We start from the raw sequence: 22,059 nt of genomic DNA on the forward strand, positions 1-22,059 counted from the left end.
AGTTAAAAGGAACCGGATGCCGGGCGTGGTTGTGCACGCTCGTAATTCCAGCATTTAGGAGGCTGAGACAGGAGAATCACCAAGTTTGCAGCCAGCCTCGGCTACTTAGTGAGGCCCTTTGCAACTCAGTGAGACCCTGTTTCAAAATAAAGAATAAAAAATAGGGCTGGGGGTATAGCTTGGATATACAATGCTCCTGGGTTCCATCCCCAGTACCGCACACACACAAAAAGGAACTGGATTTGGGAAATCTCATGGTTTATAGAACATAAAAGGAAAAACACCTAATAAAATCCCATTCAACAGCTAACAAACTTTTAAAACTACCAGTCCGTAACAGGAGACCTCCTCTCACCTCCGCAACCTGTTGATCCCTCCCAGGCAGCCCACAGCTCCCGGCACGCATCCCGTCAGGAAGAGATCTGCTGCCATGGCTGCAGCCACGCTAGTGTCAGATCTAGCGTCAGGCTCTCTCCACCCTCCTCAGCCGTGTGGCTGTGGCCTGTGACCTGCCCGTGCCTCCATTTCTCCTGAGACCCAGGACAGTCCTGCTTTGTGGGAGACGAGGAGGGTCAAATGACTCCTTAGAAGCCAGCCCACCTCAAGAGCATCGTGGGAGTGCAAAGAATGCGGCCTCGGGGCACGAGGGTTCTTCTGCCATTCTTATAATAGTCCCAGAATAAAACCCCAGGAGCTGGGCATGGAGGAGCATGCCTGTCTTCGCAGTTCTTGGGAGGCTGAGATGGAGGAGGGCGGATTGGAGGCCAGCCTCAGCCACAGAGCCAGGCTCTCAGAACCTAGTGAGACCCTCTTTCAAAATAAAAAGAAACAGGGCTGGAGGTGTAGCTAGAATGCCCTTGGGCTCAGTCATCAGTACTGCCATAACAAACAAACAAAGAAAGAAATTAAATCCCACAAATGGGTAACAGGTGAGTGGGTTCCATGGGTGGGTGTAACTTCAAAAGGGTAGTTTGAGGGAGATCTCTGTGGGGCTGGAACAGTTCTGTACATTGGTTATGGTGGTGGTTATAGGACTCTATGTGCTAAAATGGTGTAGAACACACACACACTAGGAGTGCATGTACAACTAGTAAGACTTGATATTTTTATTTTAGATATTTTTTAGTGTGTGTGGTACTGGGGCTTGAATCTAGGGCATTCTTCCTCTGAACTACACCTCATTCATTAAAAAAAAAATCTTTATTTTGAAATAGAGTCTTGCTAGGTTGCTGAGTCACTAAATTGCTGAGGCTGGCCTAGAGTCTATGATATTCCTTTCTCAGCCTCCCAAGTACTAAGATGACAAGTGTGTGCTACCACGCCTAGCTAAAGTCTGTGCAGCTCCAGCTTCTCCCACACCGCCTCCCTCAGCATCTCCCAGGTATACCGGCTTCCTGAAAGCCCAAGCAAGAAGTCACCTACCTGTAGAGCTGGTGAAGTAGGGCTTTGCCCCAGTCGTCCTTGGGAAGAATGTAGAAGTTTCAGCAGCTAAGAAGAAACCGAATGGAGAAAGGGCATTTCAGATTGGGTATGAGTCCTACCAGGAGCATCCTGACTCTCAGTGTGAGCCCCTGAGTGTTTTGTCCCTTGGTTTCTTTTCTCCCCAAGACCCTGGGCTTGGGATTGCGGGGTCAGCTGCTATTCAGGAGAGGTTTGGTGCATCTGGTTCCCAAGAGTTCTCAGTACTCACTGCTGGGAGTGGGGGTGGTGGTTCGGTGTGTATAACCTGCAATGAGAAGAGGAGATAGAATCGGAGTGCAAGCAGTACAGGATGTCAGAGGCACAGCCGAGGCCCATCACCTCCGCCCCCTCCAACTGAGACTTGATGTTCACACAGTTGAACAATTATGACCTAGACATAGCTCTATTTTCTTCCAAAAAGGCAGAGAGAATCAAGGATCCAATCCTTGTCTTCATAGGCTAGAAATTTATTTGGGAGGATAAGCACACCTTGATTTCTACAACTTACATTTGCAGAGGGTTTGTTCTTCAGGTCCTAGAGGGAATTTTGAGGCATGCATGGGATGAGGTTGAACAGTTACTTTTTTATTCCCACTGGATTCAACCAGAGGGATGTTCTTTTTCATGCATTGGAGAAAGGCCTCTGTGGCTCAGCACATGCAAATTGTGGCCCTGGAAGCTTACATGTACTAAAAGGATGCTCACCATTGACATAGAGACTGTCCTTGTCCAGGGTGAAGGAGCCCAGCTGGGTGACACCATGGGTCTCATGGCTCAGTTCCCAGTACAGCTTCTTTCTGTCCAACTTTAGGCCCAGGGGACCAGGATGGTGAGTGCAGACAGCATCCACTCCAGTGGCTGTTCTGTTTTTCTCAGGCCTGGGCAGGATGGGACACAGGGGTGGGGAGCTGAAGACTTCAGTTTGGGCCCCTGAAAGACCCCATTTATGGAGGGGGCAAAGCAGAACTGGTGGGCAACCGCATGGCCTTGATGTTGGAAGAGGGCTGGAAGTGAGTAGGACAGCCATGGTCCCTGAACAAAGAGTATGCCATATCTACAAATGTTGGTACATGCGCTAAGCTTTGGAATGACATTCATGATGAGATGAGACCTCGCATGCCCTAACAACAGGAGCATGATGGAGCAGGCAGAGGAAAGAAGCCTGGGAATAAGACAGGATGTAAGAAGACAATGTCAACTCCCATAAATCTCACTTCTACTCCTCACTTGCTGGGTGACTTTGTGCAAGTTTCTCAAACTTCTTGGTGGCTCATTTGCTTCGTCTATGAGATGAGGCAATAGTACAGTCCCAACAGCACTTCATGTTTGGAAAGTATTACAACCAGGCAATAGTACAGTCCCAACAGCACTGAGTTATCAATAAAAACCATCATCCTTGTCATCCAAGAAGAAAGAATAAGAGAAGTCCACAGTTCATTCCAGGAGGAAAGAACCAGACTAGTGATCATCTGTGTTCAGGACAGTGGGTTCAAGATGCTGGGGCACAGCTTATGATCCTATCCCACTTTGCTTGTACGTTACTTTGGAGTACTCACCTGAGCAGGGTCAGTCTGCAGCCAGAATAGAGGGGGCCAATGCTGCTGTTCTGGAACATGGGTGTGAGCTGAAATGAAAGGGAGGGAGGGAGGGAGGGAGGGAGGGAGAGAGAGAGAGAGAGAGAGAGAGAGAGAGAGAGAGAGAGAGAGAGTGGAGATTAAGCTGATGGGCCCAGGGACTGAGGACAAGATTGAGATGGTCCAGTTACACACTTGAGAGTCTCACCAGGCGGTTCAAGATCCGTTCTGTGGTTTTGAATAGCTCAGATCCTGGGGGCTCCATGTCCTTGGAGTAGTGCAGGTTGGTGATAGTGAAGTTCAGTGTGAAGGGCACCAGAGATGGGCTCGTACCTGCCCCAGGAAAGGTAATGGAGGAGGGGTCCATTGTGAGCTCTGGCCTGACGGACTGTGTTCATTTTTGTACAATCCGTTTCCAGAATTCTTCATCTTGCAGAACTGAAACTATCTTTTTTTAAATTTTGTGGTACTTGGGATTGAACACAGGGGCATTCAGCTCTTTTTACTATTCATTTTTTGAAACAGGGTCTTGCTAGGTTGATGAGAGTCTCACTACTTGCTAAAGCTATCCTTGAACCTGTGAGCCTCCTATCTCAGACTCTCAAGTACTGAGATTATAGGGATGTACCACCAAGTCTAGCTTGAAACTTTCTATTAATTTAATGGTACCCATTTCCCCTTCTCTTAGCAGTCGCCATTTTACTTTATGTGTGTGTGAGTTCAATGACTTTAGATACTGACGATGAGTGAGGTCACACAGTATTTCTCTTTTTGTGACTGGTTCATTTCATATGGAAGGAGAGCCTCAAGGTCCATCCATGTCCTAACATAGGTCAAAATTCCCTTACATTTTAGGGCTAAGGAATATTCCACTGTACAGATGTCGCATTTTTGTTTATCTATTTGTCTGTCAGTAGCCACGTGATTGCTTCTACCTTTTGATTCTTATGAATAGTGCTTCTGTAAACATGGATGTGCAAACAGATGTTAATTTTTATGCTAATGAGACATATGTTTGTCTTCTCTATGACCTGAGTTCAGGAGTTGGGTCCTAGGGTCCAGGCTTAAGGGTTTGGGTAGGAAAGTTTTTGTAGCATAAAAACCATGGCAGGTGGCTGGAGCCCCAGGAGTCCTCAGACCCCACATATGGGAAAAATGAGGCCAGGGCAAGAATCAAACTCATGAGAAATATTTCTAACGATTTTCTGATGTTCAAGTGGAATCTGCAAATAACAGACCCAGAGACTCCCTCATCCAGTCACTGACTTGTTCAATCAACAAATAGAAAATGAGCATTGACCAAGTGTCCAAGTCCTAGGGTACATACCATAAAGAGAGAAAGAATCAAACCAACAAATCCCATAGAGGAACTAAGCGTGGGGAAGCACTGTTTCACAGAAGGTGTTTCAGAGAAGGGGAGGCTTGAGTTGAGGTTTGGAAAATAAGAAGGGCTAGGGATAGTGGCACATGTCTGTCATTCCAGTACTTGGGAGGCTGAAACAGGAGGATCACTTTCAAGGACAGGCTCAGCAACTTAGGGAGGCTCTCAGTGACTTAGCGAGACTCTTTTTTTCAAATAAAAATAAAATAGGGCTGAGGGTGTGGTTCAAAGGTAGGATGCTCCTGGGTTCGAGCCTCAGCACCATGGGGCAGGGGTGGGGAAAAAGAAGGAGTAGGGATAGCTTGTTTCTAGAAATAGCTAGTGCAAAGGCCCTGGGGGTGGGCAGAGGCAAGAGTGTCAAGCGTCTGGAGCGGCCAAGCTTAGAGAGTGGGGGAGCATAGAAAAGCCCGAGTCCACACAGGCTGAAGATTTCCGGAGAAGAGCGCAGGTGCCCACCTGGAGAGCTGGGGGTGTAGGATGTGGGAAGTTCTGGAGAGGACGTAGACATCACTGGAGCTGAGGAGACAAGGACACAGGGAAGATGATTGGATCTCACCCTGAGGTAAAGGAGGGCAGAAACTGTCAACTAGAACTTTTTTTCCCCTGGAACTGGGGATTGAACCTAGGGGCATTCTACCTCTGAGCTTCACCCCCAGCTCTATTTCTTATTCTTTATTTTCAAACAGGGTCTCACTAAGTTGCAGAGGGACTCACTAAGTAACTGTGATCCTCCTGTCTCAGCCTCCCTAGAACTGGGATTCCAAGTGTGTGAAAATAGAGCCCTGCCTGGCTTGGGCTCTATTTTCTTTTTTTGCGGTACTGGGAATTGAACCCAGAGGCATTCTACTTCCGAGATACACCCCCAGGCCAATTTTATTTATTTGGAAACAGGGTCTCACTAGATTTCTGACAGCCTCACTAAATTGCTGAGGCTGTCCTCGAACCTGTAATCTCCCTGTCTCCGTTTCCCAAATACTAGGATTCAAGCATGTGTCACCATGCCCAGCTTGGGTTTTACCTTTTTTATTTTTATTTTTGTGGCACTGAAGATTGGACCCGGGGGTATTCTACCTCTGAGATACACTCCCAGCCATTTTTATCTTTTGATTTTGAAACAGGGTCTCTCTGCATTGCTCAGAGTCTCATTAAGTGGCTGAGGCTGGCCTTAAACCTGCAATCCTTCTGTCTCAGCCTCCTAAGTACTGGGGAAATTTTGGCTCTATCTTAACTCTGATCAAGGGGCCATGGGGCTGCACTGAGGTGCTCAAAGAGAGGATACTGCTGGCTTCTTTCCTGGGGAGTGAGCTCAAGGTGGAAAGGTCCTGGGGGAGTTGGGGAATCAGTTTTGAATACTCACCGCTGGGAGTAGTGGTCCAGTACCGATGGTTATAACCTGCAAATGGGGAAGACAGAATAAGGAAGGGTTCTCATGATGGGCAAGAGCCAAGGGAACAGAAGACGGTAGACCTCGAGGGGGAAGGTGTTAAAAAGTTTTATGAGATTTATAGAGGAACAGTAACAGCAACATTTTATGTGTCCTTCAGAGTGATGTGTCCCGCCCTTTGATGACAAGGATAACGGGTACCTGTACTAATTTGTGGGACACTGAGTGTGCACCAGCAGCAATGGTTTCCATGAAGGAAAACACACAGGAATGAGTGCGTGTCTTAAACCTACGTGTATTCTCTCTGTCCGTCAAGATAACTGAACTCTACTTTCTTAGCTCTTTTTCCTTCATACAGTTTTATGGCGATGTGATTGCTTCCTAGCTCAGCCTCTGGGTTTCTGATATAAGCCAGGACGTCAGGAGGTGTTCCCCCTTGATGTCTCCTGGGATGGACAGGGCTGGCATAGCGTGGGCACTCACCATTGACGTAGAGGCTGTCTCTGTCCAGGGTGTAGGGGCCCAGCCTGGTGACGCCCTGGGTCAGCTGGCTCAGCTCCTGGTACAGCCGCTTCCTGTCCAGAGCAGGTCCCGCGGGGTCAGGACGGTAGGTGCAGACGGCGTCCACGCCGGTGGCCACCTCCCTCTCGAGCCTGTAGCGGTGGGACAAGGGACGGGGACGGCCAGAGATGAGAGGGTTCACAGTCGTACCCCTGCCTGTTTGGGCCCCTCGTGCATGGCGCTTCTGAGCCGGGTTCTTTTCCTGGGTCTCTTTATCTGGGCTTCCTCCTGCTCTATCAAGCGCTGGTCCCAGAGCTGCTTCTGCGGCCCTTCTTGGCTTGGGTCACCTCTCACTCGTGTCTAGCACCAGCTCTTGGATCATGGGGCACAACGTCATGGTCGACGAGACTGTTCTCCTGAGCTCTGACGCACGGAGCCAATAACCACAGAGGGGTCCCCCAGACCCCATGGTGCCCTATGTCACCACCGTCTCCTACCCCAGACACAACACCCGCTCCCCTTTCCAGGTGTTCTTTTTCTTTTAGGTACCAAGGATGGAACCCAATGACATTCTACTTCCGAATTATACCTCTGACCTTATTTTATTTTTTATTGTAAAACAAGGTCTTGCTAGGTTGCTGGGAGTTTTGCTTCACTGCTGAGGCTGGCCTTGAATTTGTGATCTTCCTGCCTCAGCCTCCCCAGTATTGGGATTCCAGGTGTGCGCCACCAGGTTTTCATATTAGTGTCAGAACTAGAGGCTCGGGAACCTCCAGAAACAATCAAACAAACAAAAAAAAAACTTCCCTTTCTTTCTCATTTCCTTCCCTCTCCACCCTCTTCCCCTTGCTCTTTCTGTCATTCATTCATATTTGCTCCCCCTCTGCCCTCCAATTTTACAGCCTCCCACACCCCATGCTGTGTCTTGTGTCCCATCATTTACGACGGCCATGAAATACTCTCTCAGTGTTTCCTCGGCCAGTGGACACCCTGCCATCCACATCTGGTCCAGGCACCTCCTTCCCCACCCAGCCTCCACCCGCACCGTCACGCTGAGCTCAAAGCCTGTTCTCTGAGCTCCTGGGACCTGTGTAGAGTTGGGTGGTCCCACGGACCCTGCTGTATTACGGTTTCGGGTGCACATGGCTGCTGGCCTCTGCATGTGCCGGGCACCTCGTGGTGGCGTGTCTGTGTCCTTGACACCATCCACCTCGGGGTGGCCTGCGGGCGTCCTCCCACACTTGTGTGTTATGATCGAGGAGCCCGGATGCTTTGTGCTTCTGCTAATCCAAAATAAAGTGTCCACTGACAAGCCTGGCGTGGAGGTGCACACCTGTAATCCCAGTACTGGGGAGGCCCAGACTGGAAGTTTGTAGGTTCAAAGCCAGCCTCAACAACTTAGTGAGACCCTGTTTCCAAATTAAAAACTACAAGTAGGGCTGGAGGTGTAGCTTATAGGTAGGATGCCCCGGATTCAATCCCTAGAACTGCCCCTAAAATTGATAAATATAATTAAGAAATAAAAATAGATAGGGGTGGGGCTGGCACTCAGAGGTAGAACACTCCTGGTTCAATCCTCAGAAACACAAAAAAAAGGATAAGTAACATAATAAAAATAAATAGGGCTGGGGGTATAATGCAGAGGTGGAAGGCCCCTGGTTCAATGTGCAGTATCACACACAACAAATAAAGGCCACCATAAGCCACCTCCAGGGGGAGCCCTCTCCGATGCCCAGCCCAAGGTGGTGTCACATTCTCAGGAGGTCCCCGTCATCCATGACCCTGCTCCTAGGTTCCGTGCTCAGGTTCTTACCTCTAGGTAAGGACTCTCACCTGAGCTGAGCCAGTCTGCAGCCTGAGTAGCCGGGGCCCACACTGGTGTTCTGGAACAAGGTCTGGAGCTGGGAGGAAGACCGAGAGATGAGTGGGTGGGATGGGGGTCCCGGGTCGGGCAACGACCGGGCGGGACTTACCAGGCCTTTCAGCGTCTTCTCCGTGGAGTTGAAGCTCGGGGAGCCCGGGCGCCCCATGTCCGGGGTGTGATGCAGGTTGGTGATGGTGAAGTTGAGGGTAAACGGTACCAGGATGGGGCGCGCTCCTGCAGCTGGAGGGGGAGAGAGAGCCCGTCGGGTCCAGACCTGAGCTGGTCGTGTCTCGTGCCTCTGCAGCCACAGGGCCGCCAGGGTGAGGCCTGGGATGTCCCGCTTGGGCAACCAGAGGGAGGGGAGCTGTACGTGTGACTTGAACTCAAAAGGGCGCCTCAGAACTGGACGCAGGGCTCAGTCCTGTCACCCCGGGATCTGGGAGGCAGGAGGAGCACAAGACGTAAGGCCAGCCTTCGCTACTTAGTAAGACCCTCGCAACCTAGCGAGACGCCGTTGCAAAATAAAAATAAAAAAATCAGGGATGGGTGTAGAATGGTCCTAGGAGAGAGAGAAAGAGAGAGAGGAGAGAAGAGAGGAGAGGGAGAGGGATAGAGGGAGAGGGATAGAGGGAGGAGAGAGAGGGAGGGAGAGAGAGAGAGAGAGAGAGAGAGAGAGAGAGAGGGAGAGAGAGAGGGAGAGGCGCAAAGAGAGGGCAGGGGCAGCTGAGGCCGGGTGGCCACCAGGTTTAGGTCCTGCAAGAGTTCTACAGCACTGGACAGGAGCTGGCTTCCTACCTGTGGAGCTGGGAGTGGGGGCCACAGGTGTCGGGGATCCCGGAGGGGGCGTGGAGCTCACCGGAGCTGAAAGAAAATGCTACGTGATAAGATGCTCGGGCCTGTAGGAATCCATGGAGCTTGCCTCCCTAGGGGTCTGGCCCCAGACTTTGTAGCAGCCTGGGGCTTCTGTGGGGCGGAGGTGCTAGGGGATGGGGAGGCGGGATTTGGGGCAGAGGGCCTTCAGCGCCGTCAACACTCACTGCTGGTGGTGGAGCTCCAGTGCCGATGGTTGTAACCTAGAGGGGGTGGAGGAAGAAGAAGATGGAGGATGGGCTGAGGGGCGGGTGATGTCACCTGCTACATCTAGACTTAACGTGCAGAGGGCCCTCCAGACCGTCCTCCGGAATGGCTGTCCTTTACAGTCTCACCAGCAGTGTATAGGAGGCCCCTCGCTCACAGTCTCACCAATGTGCTTCTGTGTTTCTTTGGACAATGGCCTCTAACTAGGGTGAGGTACCACCTCACTGTGCTTCTGAAACATGGGTGTGGTGTGGGACGCTTGTCATCCCAGTACTCGGGAGGCTGAGACGGGAGAATGGCAGGTCACGGACAGCCTCAGCTACTTTGTGAGGCCCTCTGCAACTTAGTGAGAATAAAGAATGAAAACCAGGGCTGGGGGTGTAGCTCGGAGGTAGTATGCACCTGGGTTCCATCCCCAGTGCCCCCCCCACACACAAAAAAATTGGTATGTGGTGATTACACATCAAAAGGAAGGTCCCAGCAATTGAAATATCCACACACCCAACAAGGGTGTGCTTCCCTTTGGACTCCACCTCTCCCTCCTCCCCGTACAGACGGCTGAGCTGGGCTGACGGCCTCATGTGCGGACACAGCATCCTGTGTGTGCACCGTGTCCTCTCTCGAGCCACCCCTCCCTTCCCCTCCCCACACCCTTCCTCCATCCCGCCGGGGCCCTTGTTTACCTGAAGTCTCTTTTCTTTCCCAACTTCTCCCTGGCTTCCACTTGTGAGTGAAAAATGTGTGGCCCTTGAGTGCAAGGCGTGAATGGATTATGTGTGTGTCTGTGTGTACACATACGTGCCTGCGTGTGTGCCCTTGTGTACTGACTGAGCTCTCCAGACCTGCAGGCGCGTGAGCCCTCCCTCCTCTATCCACGCACCGGGTCTAGGTCTCGCTGGTGAGAGCCTGGCTGGAGCGGGCGCCCTCTCCCACGAGCCTCCCATCCTGAGGTTCGGGACCTGTTCTCGCTGAGCTTGGGGCAGCTTGGAAGTTCCGGGTTCCGGGTTTTAGCTCCAATCGGGGACCCTGAGTCTCAACACTAGCATCCATTTGCCACCAGAGCCTGGATTTCTTTTCAGAGAGTGATCACGGCTGGGACATATGGTGTCTTGGGGAGTTTTGCGCAGGAGTGGCACGAGATAAGATGTATGAAGTTCTGAGCCCTCGGTAAACCTCGGCCTTAACCACAGGCTGCATTGTTGGTGCCGTGGCCGGGAGCTCTGTGGTGCAGGACCCCATTTCTAAAACTATTGCTAAGAGCTTTGAGTTGGTTTCTCGGGGCAGGGATGCTGCGGCTGGCCCGTGGGAGGGAATGAAGGACACAGCCTGCCACAAGGACAAGAACCGGTGGGCGGCTGACTGCAGTAAGGAGCCCGCTGCCTGTGGGGAGAGCCAAAGTCCAACACCCGCCACGGGCAGCTGCAGCCTCCTCCCTCCCCGGCACGGATGCTGCCTCCGCTCGGCCTTGGTGAAGGGCCTCGGGGTGTGGGCCATGGGAAACCTTCTATCCAGCTGCAAGGCCCTTGTGGGTGCATCGAGAGGAGAGAGATGAACCCCAGGGGGACCAGGATGATGAGCGTGGGTATGGAGAAGTCACAGTGAGGGGGATGTGTCTGGGGAGCCGAGGGCCCAGCGCTCACCATTGACAAACAGGCTGTTCCCGTCCAGGGTGTAGCTGCCCAGCCGGGAGACGCCCTGGGTCAGGCGGCTCAGCTCCCAGTACAGCCGCTCTCGGTCCAGCTTGGGGGCCGCGGGTGGCGTGAGGCGGGAGCAGACGGCGTCCACACTGGTGTCTGTTGCCCGCTGCTCTGCTCTGGGGAGGCCAAGGGATGCGGGCACAGAGTGGATCTCCTGCCGACTCCTCCTGCGGTGCCCGTGGCTTTATGCTAGCACATCTCCCTGGGCGGCACCTGCCCACTTGAATGCACCTTTTCCTGCTTCATGTAGAGGCTGGCCCTGTGCAACCTCTTTATTTATAAAAGAATTAAGCCGGGCGTGGTGGCACACATTTGTAATTCCAGAGCTTAGGAGGCTGAGACAGGAGGATGGCGCAGGTTCAAAGCCAGCCTCAGCTACTTAGTGAGGCTCTCAGAAACGTAGTGAGAACTTGTTTCCAAATAAAGTATAAAATAGGTCTGGGAGTGTAGCCCGGAGGTAGAAAAGCCCTTTGCTTTCACCCCAGTACCACACACACACAAAAAAGAAGAATTAAGCTGAGTGTGGTGGTGCACACCTGTCATCCCAGTACTTGAGAGGCTAGGACAGGAAGATCGCAGGTTTGAGGCCAGCCTCAGCTACTTAGCAAGACTAAGCAACCTAGTGAGACCCTGTCTCAAAACATGAAAAAAGGGATGCAGGTGTAGCTTGAAGGTAGAATGCCCCTGGGTTCAATCTCCAATAACTATCTCTCTCCCTCCCTCTCTCTCTCAACACACACACACACACACACACACACACACACACACACACGCGCGCGCGCGTGCGCGCGCGCGAATTGCTTGAATTGCAAACCAAAATCCCACCGATGCTCAGCCCTTGGGTTCTTTTTCCCTCTGGTTTGGTAACACTTCTCCTGGAAAGGTCCCTTTTTCTTTTTGACAGCCAGACTACAGAGGTGCGATGACCAGAGATTGTTCCCAACGTGTCAGAGACGGGCTGGGGCGCGGCGGGGCGTCAGGGTCTGGGGCTGGCGTTGGCAAAGACACTACACTGGCCGCTACTGAGCGACCATATTACCCGAGAGCTCACTGTGGGCCTGCCTGGTGCAAGGGATGGTTCTTATCGCCATTTTATAGATAATGTGATTGAGGAACAGAGAGGTCGTGTCTTGCCCAGGGCCGCACAGCTGGCAGGCTGGAAGGGCAAGGGTTCAAACACAGGCACGGTGGGGCCAATGTTCTACACCGCCTCTCAGCACAGATCTAAGTCGCCGTGGCCACCTGGGATGCAGAGGACCTTTAAGAAAGGGCAGAGCCGGGCTGCTGTTGGGAGGGAATTGCGCCCGAAGGGAGACTCACCTGAGCGACTGCAGTCTGCAGCCGGCATAGAGCGAGCCCAGGCTGCTGTTCCTGAGCAGGGGCTGGAGCTGGGGGGAAGGAGCGAGACGTGAGTGGGGCCGGGGCGGCAGGGGGCGGGTGCGGGCGTGAGGGCTCTTACCAGGCGCTGCAGGGTCCTCTCGGTGGCATTGAAGATCCCAGAGCCCGGGCGTCCCATGGCCTCCTGGTAGAGCAGGTTGGTGATGGTGAAGTTGATGGTGAACACCGTCATTGGAGGAGCCAGGGCTGCAACGGGGAGGATGCAGAGACCCCGCGTGTCAGGCCCGGCGCAGGCGAAGCAGTTCTCATGTCCATCACTAACCGACAACCCCCAGCACGGCTTCCTACGCAGGGTACCAACTACCCCAGAGTGCTTGCGACTGTGTGACTCTGGGCTGCACACTCAGAGTTTTCTGTTTGTCTGTGTTTGTGGCACTGGGGATCGAGTCCAGGAGTAGCTTGCTGTACCTCTGAGAATGCTATCCCAGTACATGGGAGGCTGAGACAGGAGGATTGCAGTCTGGAGGCCAGCCTCAGCAATTTAGTGAGATGCTGTTTCAAAATAAAGAGGAAGGCCGGGCGTGGTGGCGCACGCTTGTAATCCCTGCGCTTGTAATCCCTGCACTTGGGAGGCGGAGACAGGAGGATCGCACAGATTCGAAGCCAGCCGTGCTGGTTTAAGAGACCCTGTTTCCAAATTTAAAAAATATATAAAATAGATCTGGGTGTGTAGCCTGGAGGTAGAAGGGCTTCCAGGAACCCCGGTACCACCAAAAAATAAAAAATAAAAATAAATAAAAAAGGAACGAAGTTCTGACATATGATGAACCTTGAAAACATTGTGCTAAGTAAAATAAACCAGAAGGTAAAAGGAAAGAGGGGGTGTGATTCCAACGACATCAAATATCTAGACTCTGCAGATTCCTGGAGGCAGAAGTAGGTTCAGGGTCTCTAAGCGGGATGCCTGCCACACGCTCTGTTCTTGGGAGGCTGAGGCAGGAGACTCGTGGGTTTGAGGCTAGCTTCAGCAACTAAGCAAGGCCCTGCTTCCAAATGGAAAAATAAAAAGGGCTGGGGGATTGCAGCTTGGAGGTAGAATACCCTTGGCTTCAATCCACAGGACCCAAAAAAAAAAAAAAATGAGTAAAGGCTGGGAGGCATTATTGCATAATGGCCCAGGGTTTCTGTTTGGGCTGATAAAAAGGTTTGAGAAGTCGGTGAAGCCTGGGCATGTAAGCCCAGTACTTGGGAGAGGCTGAGGCAGGAGGAACGCCGGTTCGAGGATAGCCTCTGCTACTTAGTGAGGCCTCCGAAACCTAGTGAGACCATGTTTCAAAATAAAGAATAAAAAATAGGCTAGGGTTGTAGCTGAAAGGTAGAATGCCCTGGGTTCCATCCCCAGTACTGCAAAAAAAAGAAGTTGGTGAAGGCCATGGGCGGCGTGACTGTGGTTGATGTTATGGAGATGTGCCTTTGCTCCCGTGGCTGACTGCACACGGTGTGTGAGTGTGTGTGTGTGTGTGTGTGTGTGTGTGTGTGTGTGTAATGCACCACACTACAAAACTTATTCTTACTCGGTCCTGAAGTCCCTTCGTCAGAGGCGGACGTCCCCGGGGTGGTCAGGGGGGCCAAGGAGCTTCGGGCCGGCACAGTGAAGGTGGCTGTGGTCTCTGCCCTGCCGGGGTTTGAACCCGTGGCCGTGGAGTCAGTGGTCTCGGCAGCTGTGGTCAGCAGGCTGCCGGGCTGTGCTCCGTGACTGCTGGTTGGCGGCGTTGACGTCACGGAGGGTATCAGGGTCACAGTGGTGCCTGTGACCTGAGTCCTGGGGACACTTGAGAGTCCGGTGGAAGCTACAGGTGGCCCCAATGTGGCGCTCCAGGGAGTGTTGGTGCTGGGCTCGGTGGCTGGCGCGGGGACGCTGGGGGGAGCTGTTTGACCTGGAACACCTGTGCTGGCCTCTGCCGAAGGGCTGGTGGCCCCTAAGTCCGTGGTCTCTGAGAATCCGGGGGCCGGGGGGACAGTGGCGAGCGTTTCCATGTTGGGCTGGGTGGCGAGGGAGGCGGTTCCTGCAGAGACACTGGGCGAAACTGTCGTACCTGGATGGGGTCTGCTGGCTTCGGTCTCAGGTGAGGTAAGCAGAGATGTGGTCATCGTGGGGTGTGGTCCTCCAAAGGACGTGGTCTGAGCTGGGAGAGCTGCACTAGCCCCTGTCCCGGGGCTTCTGGATGGGGAGGCTGTGGCCTCTGATTGATGGGAGGTCCGGGCAGAGGCAGGGGCACCTGTGGTCACGCTGGGGTGGGACGGCGGCGAGGCTGTGGCTCCTGGCTCAGGAGTGGAAAGGGCCATGCTGGGAATGGGGGTACTGGTGGGTGGCCAGGGGCGTGTGGCCTCTGAGGTCACCGTGTCTGGTTCCTCCAGTGAGACAGTCGCCGTGGGCACAGCTGAGCTGCCTTCTGCCCCGGGACCGGTGGCCGCTGCGGGTGTACTGTCTAAACCACTACGGGGTGTGCCAGGGGTCGTCAGGGGGACTGCCATGCTGGTCTCTGCAGGGCGCGTGGCCAGTGAGACTGTCATCTCTGTTTGGCTGGGAGAAAGAGTCAGAGTCGGGGGAGCCACGCTCAAGAGTGTCCCATCACTCGGAACCGGTGAGGTCCCCGGCACACCAGGTAGGGTCACTGTGCTTACAACGGGTAAACTGGTTTCTGTCCCAGGTCTGGGGGACATGGAGGGTGTGGAGTCCTGTTCACCCTGAGAAAAGTCTGAGGTCATTCTAGAAATAGGTGTCCCGCTCTCTGCAGAATGAGTGAGTGTGGGAGCAGCCATGGTGACCCCTGAGGCTGTGGCCCCCGGTTCTGCTGAGTCACCTGTCGGTACTGAGTACACCGCCCCTGACATGTCAGAGGGCGTGCTCTGAGTTGGCCTAGATGAGCTTGTCTGTGGCCCGGCAGGGATGACCCGTGAGGCCGTGGCCTCTGGTTCACTGGAAGGCGTCAGAGTTGGGGTACTGATACTGGTCACTTCCCGGGCCCTGGTGACCTGTGAGGTCACTGTCCCTGGCAGCTCAGGTGAAATGGCAGAAGCTGGCACAGTTGGCCTGCCTTTGGCCCCAGGAGCGGTGGTTACTGGGGATGTGGCACTGGATCCGCTGTGGGGCAACCCTGGGGCCGTCCTGGGCACTGTCGGGCTGGTCTCTGCAGGAGCAGAAGCCCACAAAGCTGTCACTTCTGGAGAGATGGTCACAGTCGGGACGGCTGAGCTGGCTTCTGGCCCAGGCTGCGTGGCCCAGGAGACCGTGGTGTCCAGTTGATCTGGGGACACAGGCCGAGCTGGAGTGGCCGTCCTTGTCCCTGTCCCAGGACTAGTGACCAGTGCTGTCATCGTCCCCAAGACACCAGGTGAGATAGTTGGAATAGCCGAACTCTCCTGTGTACCGGGAACAGTGGCCGACGAGGCTGTGGTCTCTGGTTCAGAAGAAGGAGTCCAGGTGGGTTTAGTTGTGCTGATGTCTGTCCCAGAACTAGAGACCCGTGAGGTTGCCGTGTCTAGGACACCAGAGGAGATAGCTGTGGTGGGAACAGCTGAGCTGACACCCGCCCCAGGCATGGCGGCGGTCGGATGTGTGGTGTCCAATCTGCCGGGGGGAGGGCTTGTTTGGGGAAGGGCCCTGCTTGTCTCTGGCGGACGGCTGACTTGTGAGACTGTGGTCTCTGGCTCTCGAGGAGAGATGGTGGGAGCTGAGGTGACAGAACTGGCTTCTGGCCCAGGATGTGTCGCCCACCACGAGGCTGTGGTCTCTGGCTGACCAGGGGAAGTTGCCAGAGGTGGAGACGGGCTGGTCTCTGCTCGGGAGCCGGTGACCAACAAAGTCACCATCCCTGTTCCGCTTGGGGAGACGGCCACTGTTGGGATGGCTGAACTCGCCTGTGGCTCAGCGTGGGTGGCCTGAGAGGCCGTGGTCTCTGATTCCCCAGCAGGAAGAGTGGGGCTCGGAGCTGTTGTGCTGGTCACTACCCTAGAACTAGTGACCGGAGAGGCCACCAGAGCCGGTGTGCCAGGCAAGGTCCTTGGAGTGGGGGCAGCAGAGCCGGCTTCCTCTCCTCTTGTGGCTGTGGAGGGCGCGGTGTGTGACTCTCTTTGGGGGAAATCTGGGGCTGTCCTGGGCCCTGAGGGGCTGGTCTCTGCAGGAGTAATGGTCACAGTCGGGACAGCTGAGCTGGCTTCTGCCCCAGGCCGGGTGACCCAGAAGGCTGTGGTGTCCAGTTGCTCTGCGGAGCCAGTGAGGGCCGAGATAGTCATCGTCCTCTCTGTCCCGGGACTGGTGGCCACTGACGTCACCATGCTGGACACACCTGGCGCTAGGGAAGTTCTTGGAACGTCAGACCTGGCATCTGTCTGGGGAATGGTGTCCATTGCTAGCGTGGCATGTGATTCGCCGTGGGAGACAGCGGGGCTCGTCTTGGCCACAGGTGTTCTGGTCTGAACGGGATGGGTGGCCACTGAGACCGTGGGCTGTGCCTCACTGGGGAGGAGGGTCAGAACTGGAGTACCAGTACCCGGCGAGGTGCCCAGCCCTGACACACTGGAGGAGGCCCTCGGAGCTTCAGTGGAATAACTTGCTATTGTCCCGGGAGGGGGGACCCACGAGGCCGTGGTCGCTGGTGCCTCTGGGGAACTGGTCGGAGTTGAGAAGCCCGTATCTGTGTTCGCCCCAGGGCTGGAAGCAAACGAGGTCACCAGATCTTGTCTGTCGGGAGGGACAGTTGAAACAAGCGAGCTGGCTTCTGCCCCTGGACTGGAGGCCGCTGAGGGCAAAGTGTCTGATTCACTGAGGGAGGTGTTCGGGAAGGTCTCGGAAATTGTTGAGGTGGTCTCTGCAGGACGGTGGGTCCCCGAGGCTGTGGTACCAGGCTCAGCAGAGGAGAGGGTCAGAGGTCCAACAGCTGGACTGGTCGGTGTCCTAGGACTGGGGGCCCACGAGGCTGTGGAATCTGGTTCTTTATTGAAAAAAGATGGGGTTGTCGCGGGAATGGCCATGCTGGTGGCCACAGAAGCTGCGGTCTCTGGAACATCAGGGAGGCTGGCTAAGGTGGTGGCCATCGTGCCGGCGGCTGTTCCTGGAGTGCTGAGGATGGTTGGTGTTCCTGACACGGGCGCAGGCTCCATGGTGGTGGCCATGGCCGCCGGGCTGGTCTTCAGGGCTGCGGCTGTGGTCTCTGCTGTCACTGGCCCTCCTGTGGACGATCCTGTGGATTGCGGGGATGGACACACAATTTGGACAAAATGATTACACGCACCAGACTGGCCATCGCTTATCGTTTTCTCTACACAAGGCCAGAGAGAGAAATATCCCTGCTCCTGTTGGCTGGGATGGAAGCGGGTCTGTGATCGGTCTTCCCTGCCCTAAGTGTTCCATCTGGGGCCAGGACGCTCTGTGATTTCAGGCCCCCCCAGCTGTGTTTTGTGCACCGCCCAGCCTCTGGGCCTCCCTTGAAGCTCTCTTCTCTGCCCAGCACCCCGTCTCTCTTCAGAGCCCTCCATTCTGTCCCTTCTCAAACCCATGCTCAACCCAGGTGAGTCCACATCACAATTCACCTCCCCCTTTCCACATCCCTGCATTGTACTGCTGCCTGGACGGTGAGGTAGCAACAGCTGTGTGTGTGCATGTATGCATGTGTGTGCATGTGTGTCGTGCGTGTACGCACACGTGTGTGTATGTGTGTGCGTGCACATGTGCGTGCACATGTGTGTGTGTTGGGGAGGTGCTGGGAATTGAACCCAGGGGAATTCTATCTCTAAGCTACACCTCCAGCCCCTTTTGTTTCTTATTTTAAACCAGGGTCTCGCTAAGTTGCTGACGCTGTCCTCAAACCTGCCATCCTCCTGTCTCAGCCTCCCACGTGCTGGGATGACAGCCATGCATCTCTGGGCCCGGCTTGTCCCTATATCTTTGCTATGTTGAGGTCTGCTTCTGTGAAGAGCCTTGGGTTATAGGATAAGAAAGCAACAGCCTGCTTTAGACGTGAGCCTTCCAAAGCAGGCTGATAAGAGTCCAGGCTCCTGAACCTTCTGGGAGTAGCTCCATGAACGGGGCCTTTGTCTTTTAGCCGCACAGGCCAAAGGAGCCCTTGCTAGGCACACCTGCGCCTCTCCAGCACCCGTGCAGAATAAGAATTCTATGACCCGGTAGGTGTTTTTCAGAGGAAAAGGGTCCGCAGGCAGACAGTGTTGTTAAAGCCTAGAATGAACAGAGCTAGACACGTTTCTTTACAGTGGTGTCTCAGAGCCTTTAATACGCCCCTGCTCACTACACCTCTCCAAGAGAGAGCAATGCTTCTGCTAAACGTGTGTGTGTGTGACGTGTGTGTGTGTGTGTGTGTGTGTGTGTGTGTGTGTGTATGTGGGCACACACAGTATACTGGGAACTGAACCCAGTGGCATTCAACCTCTGAGCTGCATCCCTGTCCCTTTTTATTTTTTAGTTTGAAACAGGGTCTCATTAAGTTGCTGAGGGCCCCGCTCAGTTGCTGAGACTGGCCTTGAACCTGCGATCCTCGGGCCTCAGCCTCCCAAGTGCTGGCATGACAGGTGAACGCCCAGCTAAACTAATTTTGGCCACAAGCATCTGTGTCTTTTTATTAAATGGCACGCAAACACAGCTGAAGCCGAGAAGGTTTTCTGCCCGTGTCCCCAGCCTCGTCTCCCATCCACCCCTTCGCCTGAGCAAAGGTGGATTTTCTAGAATTCTTAGATATTCCTGGATTTCTCCTTATTTGTGTCTTATCCTGCTGCTCTGCTTCCACCCTCTGCCTCCCCAGAGCTCCTGTTCATCCCGCAACACCCAGGTGAGACCTTACCTCCTCCATGAAGCCCCCTCTGCGGCCCCACCGTCCTCCCTGCGTACCCCGAGTCCCTCCGTCGCTCTCCGGCGCCTGTGCCGTCCCTCCTCTTTGGAGTGGCTGCCCCAGGAGCGGCGTCAAAATCTCTCCATCTGTGCTTCCCGTGTTTAGCACAGTCCCGGGCACACAGGGAGTTACTCAGAATCGTGTTGAGGACTGAGTTAAGCTGGGTCATGTGGGTTAAGTCGACCCATCAGACCTCAGCACACCCCATGGAGAAGAAAAGCCATGGCCCCACCCGGGAGCCTCTAGACGGGGCGCAGCAGACACGGCCTGTGACCGCTACACACGGGCTCCCTTTCTGAAGAAAGCAGGCGGGATCTCCGGGAAGCACCCAAAGCTGAACCTACCTTTAGGACCGCTGGGTGACGTGGCTGCCACAGGGCCTTTGCCTGGTCCCGGGGTGCCCCCGTGGGCTACATGATCGGGGATTCTCGTGTTGGGCTGTACATTGTTGTCGGTTTCTGTAGGGGCGAGGGAGAAGATGGGCTGAGTCGTTTCACCCAGGAGGCGCACAGTACGCTGTCTGAGGGAACCCTCACCCCAGGCCACGGCCTGACCTTGGGGTCCATCTGTCTGCACGTCCACCCTCTGCCCACAGGCCCCAGCACGCTGCCGCCCTGGGGCTCATGCCCGCGCCTTGTCTTCCACGCACTCCTCCGCTTGGACCCCCTTCTCAACACAGAACCGTGCTCTGCCCAGAGGTGGGACCTCCCTGTCTCCATGGGCTGCTGAGCTGTGGTCCGAGGACCCTGCCTTGAGGAATCACCTTTCATTTGAGTCCCTGAGGACCCCGCGCTGCCAGAACACCTCTCACATTCTGAGTTCACTGTGTTTTACGAAACTTGCTATTTCCTCTACACCTGAGGCCCCTGGCAGCTCCGCCGTACCAGAATCAATTGCTCCTGGGTTTTTTTTTTTTAATTTTGTACTGAGAATGGAACCTAGGAGCATTCTACCTCTGAATGATACCCCTAGTCCCCCCTTTTAAATCCTATTTTGAAATAGGGTCTCACTAAGTTGCTGAGGGCCTTGCTAAGTTGCTGAGGCTGGCCTTGAACTTGGAATCCTCCTGTCTCAGCCTCCTGAGTACTGAATGAGCACTGCATTCCTCCTACCTCTATGAACATTCTCATTTAGCCTGTTGGTTAAGAGCATGGATTTCTGTCAGGCGTCGTGGCACACACCTGTGATTCTAGTACTTGGGAGGCTGAGACAGGAGGATGGCAGGTTTGCAGCCAGCCTCAGCTACTTGGTGAGGCCCTGTGCAACTCAGTGAGACCCTGTTTCAAAATAAAGAATAAAATACGGCTGGGGGTGTAGCTTGGAGGTAGAATATCTCTGGGTTCAATCCCCAGTACTGCAAAAAAAAAAAAAAAGCATAGATTTCTAATAATTCTTGGTCTGAATATTTACTGTAGAGTCATTTATTAGCTTTGTTCCCCTGAACAAATTCCTCATTTGCAAAACAGGCTTATAATGATCCTTACATCAAGTAATGTTATAACGAACTGGACGTGGGGATGCACGCCTGTCGCCCCAGTGCTGGGGAGGCTGAGACAGGAGGATCACAGGTTCAAGATCAGCCTCAGCAACTTAGCGAGACTCTGTTTAAAAACAAAAACTTGTAATGGTTTGTATTTCTAATATCTCCTGAGACCTGATGGAGAGCAGGCAGCCGCGCTTGTCTGTGAGGAGGGGTCCCTGGGGCATGGCCTTGGGGCCTAGATATGGTCCCTCCTCCCCGTTCTTCTTGATTCCGTCCTTTATAACGTGAGAGCAGAGCCTCGCTCTCCCTCTCTGCTCCATCACCACGCCCTGAACTCTGCAGACCCAGCCTGACACGGACTGGACCTCTGAAATCCCCAGAGCTGTGAGCAAACACATCTTTCCTGTAAGTTGCAGGTGGCCAGTTGTTTAGGCCGTGACACAAAGTGAGAACGCTGATGGAGACAGAAATAAAAAGGGCTGCAGGTGCATCTCCGCTGGAGAACATGCTGGGGCAGTGAATAAGTAATGAAAATAAAAAAGGACTCAGGTAGAGCAGCCTGGGCTCCAGCCCCAGGGCCAGTAAATAAGTCACTAAGTAATAAAAGAGAGGAGGAGGACTGAGGGTGCAGCTTGGAGGTAGAACGCTCCCTGGCTCAATCCCTAGTACCAACGACTAGCTAAGTAATAAAAATAGAAAATAAAACAGGATTGAGGACATAGTAGGGGGTAGAACACTCCTGGGCTCAACCTAGTACTAAGTAAACAGTGTCACAAGGAGGACTAGGTCGGAGTGCCTGCCGCGTCAGCGCGCGCTACCGTCCACACACAGCGTCGTCGTGGCAGCAGCGCAGGGTGCCTGTCCTGACACGACCCCTATTTACTGCTGATGTAAGTCTGACCCCCTCCCGGTGTCTGGCCTGATGCTTGGAACTAGAGCTAGATCGACAGACGCTTGCGCAGAGACCGTCACCATCCTTTCTGTCTACCAGGAGAGGCCATGTGCGTGGACGGGAGGGTCCTTACTTGCAGGCCGGGTGGAGAGTGCAGGGCTTTGGAAGGCAGGTGTCGCTGTCCCCAAGCCAACGCTGGCGCTCATCCTGGTGCTAGGCGTGGGTGCTGAGGAAGTCTCGGCCGGCTGGGTGCTGGGCGCTGAGGTGCTGAGCACCACCCCGCGTCCTTCAGTGGGGCTGCTCTTGGTTCCCCAAGTCCCCTCCTGAGGGGCGGCCGGGGAGGACGTGCTCCCTCCGGAGGCGGGGCTGGTGGCTCCAGTGAGGACAGAAGAGGGTGAAGGCAGGTTCTCTGCGATGGTGGACGTGGCCATGTGCCCGGGGCTTGACGGTGTCCTCAAATCAGGATGATCGGAAGAGGTGGCGATGCTAGTTTCTGGAACCCTGG

At 54.3% G+C, this 22,059-nt stretch overlaps 1 protein-coding gene across 1 annotated transcript in view; it reads right to left on the reverse strand.

The window, feature by feature from the left end:
• The window catches only part of MUC16 (mucin 16, cell surface associated), a gene marked incomplete at both ends in the record, with an annotated part of 52,953 nt that extends 38,330 nt beyond the window's left edge, over window positions 1-14,623 (reverse strand). The window contains 16 exons of the mRNA XM_080715472.1: window positions 2,167-2,339; window positions 3,018-3,085; window positions 3,244-3,368; window positions 4,873-4,932; window positions 5,774-5,809; window positions 6,284-6,453; window positions 8,135-8,202; window positions 8,275-8,405; window positions 8,961-9,026; window positions 9,203-9,238; window positions 10,428-10,622; window positions 10,883-11,055; window positions 12,260-12,327; window positions 12,399-12,523; window positions 13,852-14,343; window positions 14,557-14,623. Of these exons, the coding sequence (XP_080571598.1) occupies window positions 2,167-2,339; window positions 3,018-3,085; window positions 3,244-3,368; window positions 4,873-4,932; window positions 5,774-5,809; window positions 6,284-6,453; window positions 8,135-8,202; window positions 8,275-8,405; window positions 8,961-9,026; window positions 9,203-9,238; window positions 10,428-10,622; window positions 10,883-11,055; window positions 12,260-12,327; window positions 12,399-12,523; window positions 13,852-14,343; window positions 14,557-14,623 (2,053 nt within the window). The remainder of the gene's footprint in view (window positions 1-2,166; window positions 2,340-3,017; window positions 3,086-3,243; window positions 3,369-4,872; window positions 4,933-5,773; window positions 5,810-6,283; window positions 6,454-8,134; window positions 8,203-8,274; window positions 8,406-8,960; window positions 9,027-9,202; window positions 9,239-10,427; window positions 10,623-10,882; window positions 11,056-12,259; window positions 12,328-12,398; window positions 12,524-13,851; window positions 14,344-14,556) is intronic.
• Between the last annotated feature and the right edge of the window lie 7,436 nt (window positions 14,624-22,059).

The sequence above is a fragment of the Muscardinus avellanarius genome (genome assembly GCF_963383645.1).
Source record: "Muscardinus avellanarius genome assembly, chromosome: 18".
Classification (NCBI taxonomy): Eukaryota; Metazoa; Chordata; class Mammalia; order Rodentia; family Gliridae; genus Muscardinus; species Muscardinus avellanarius.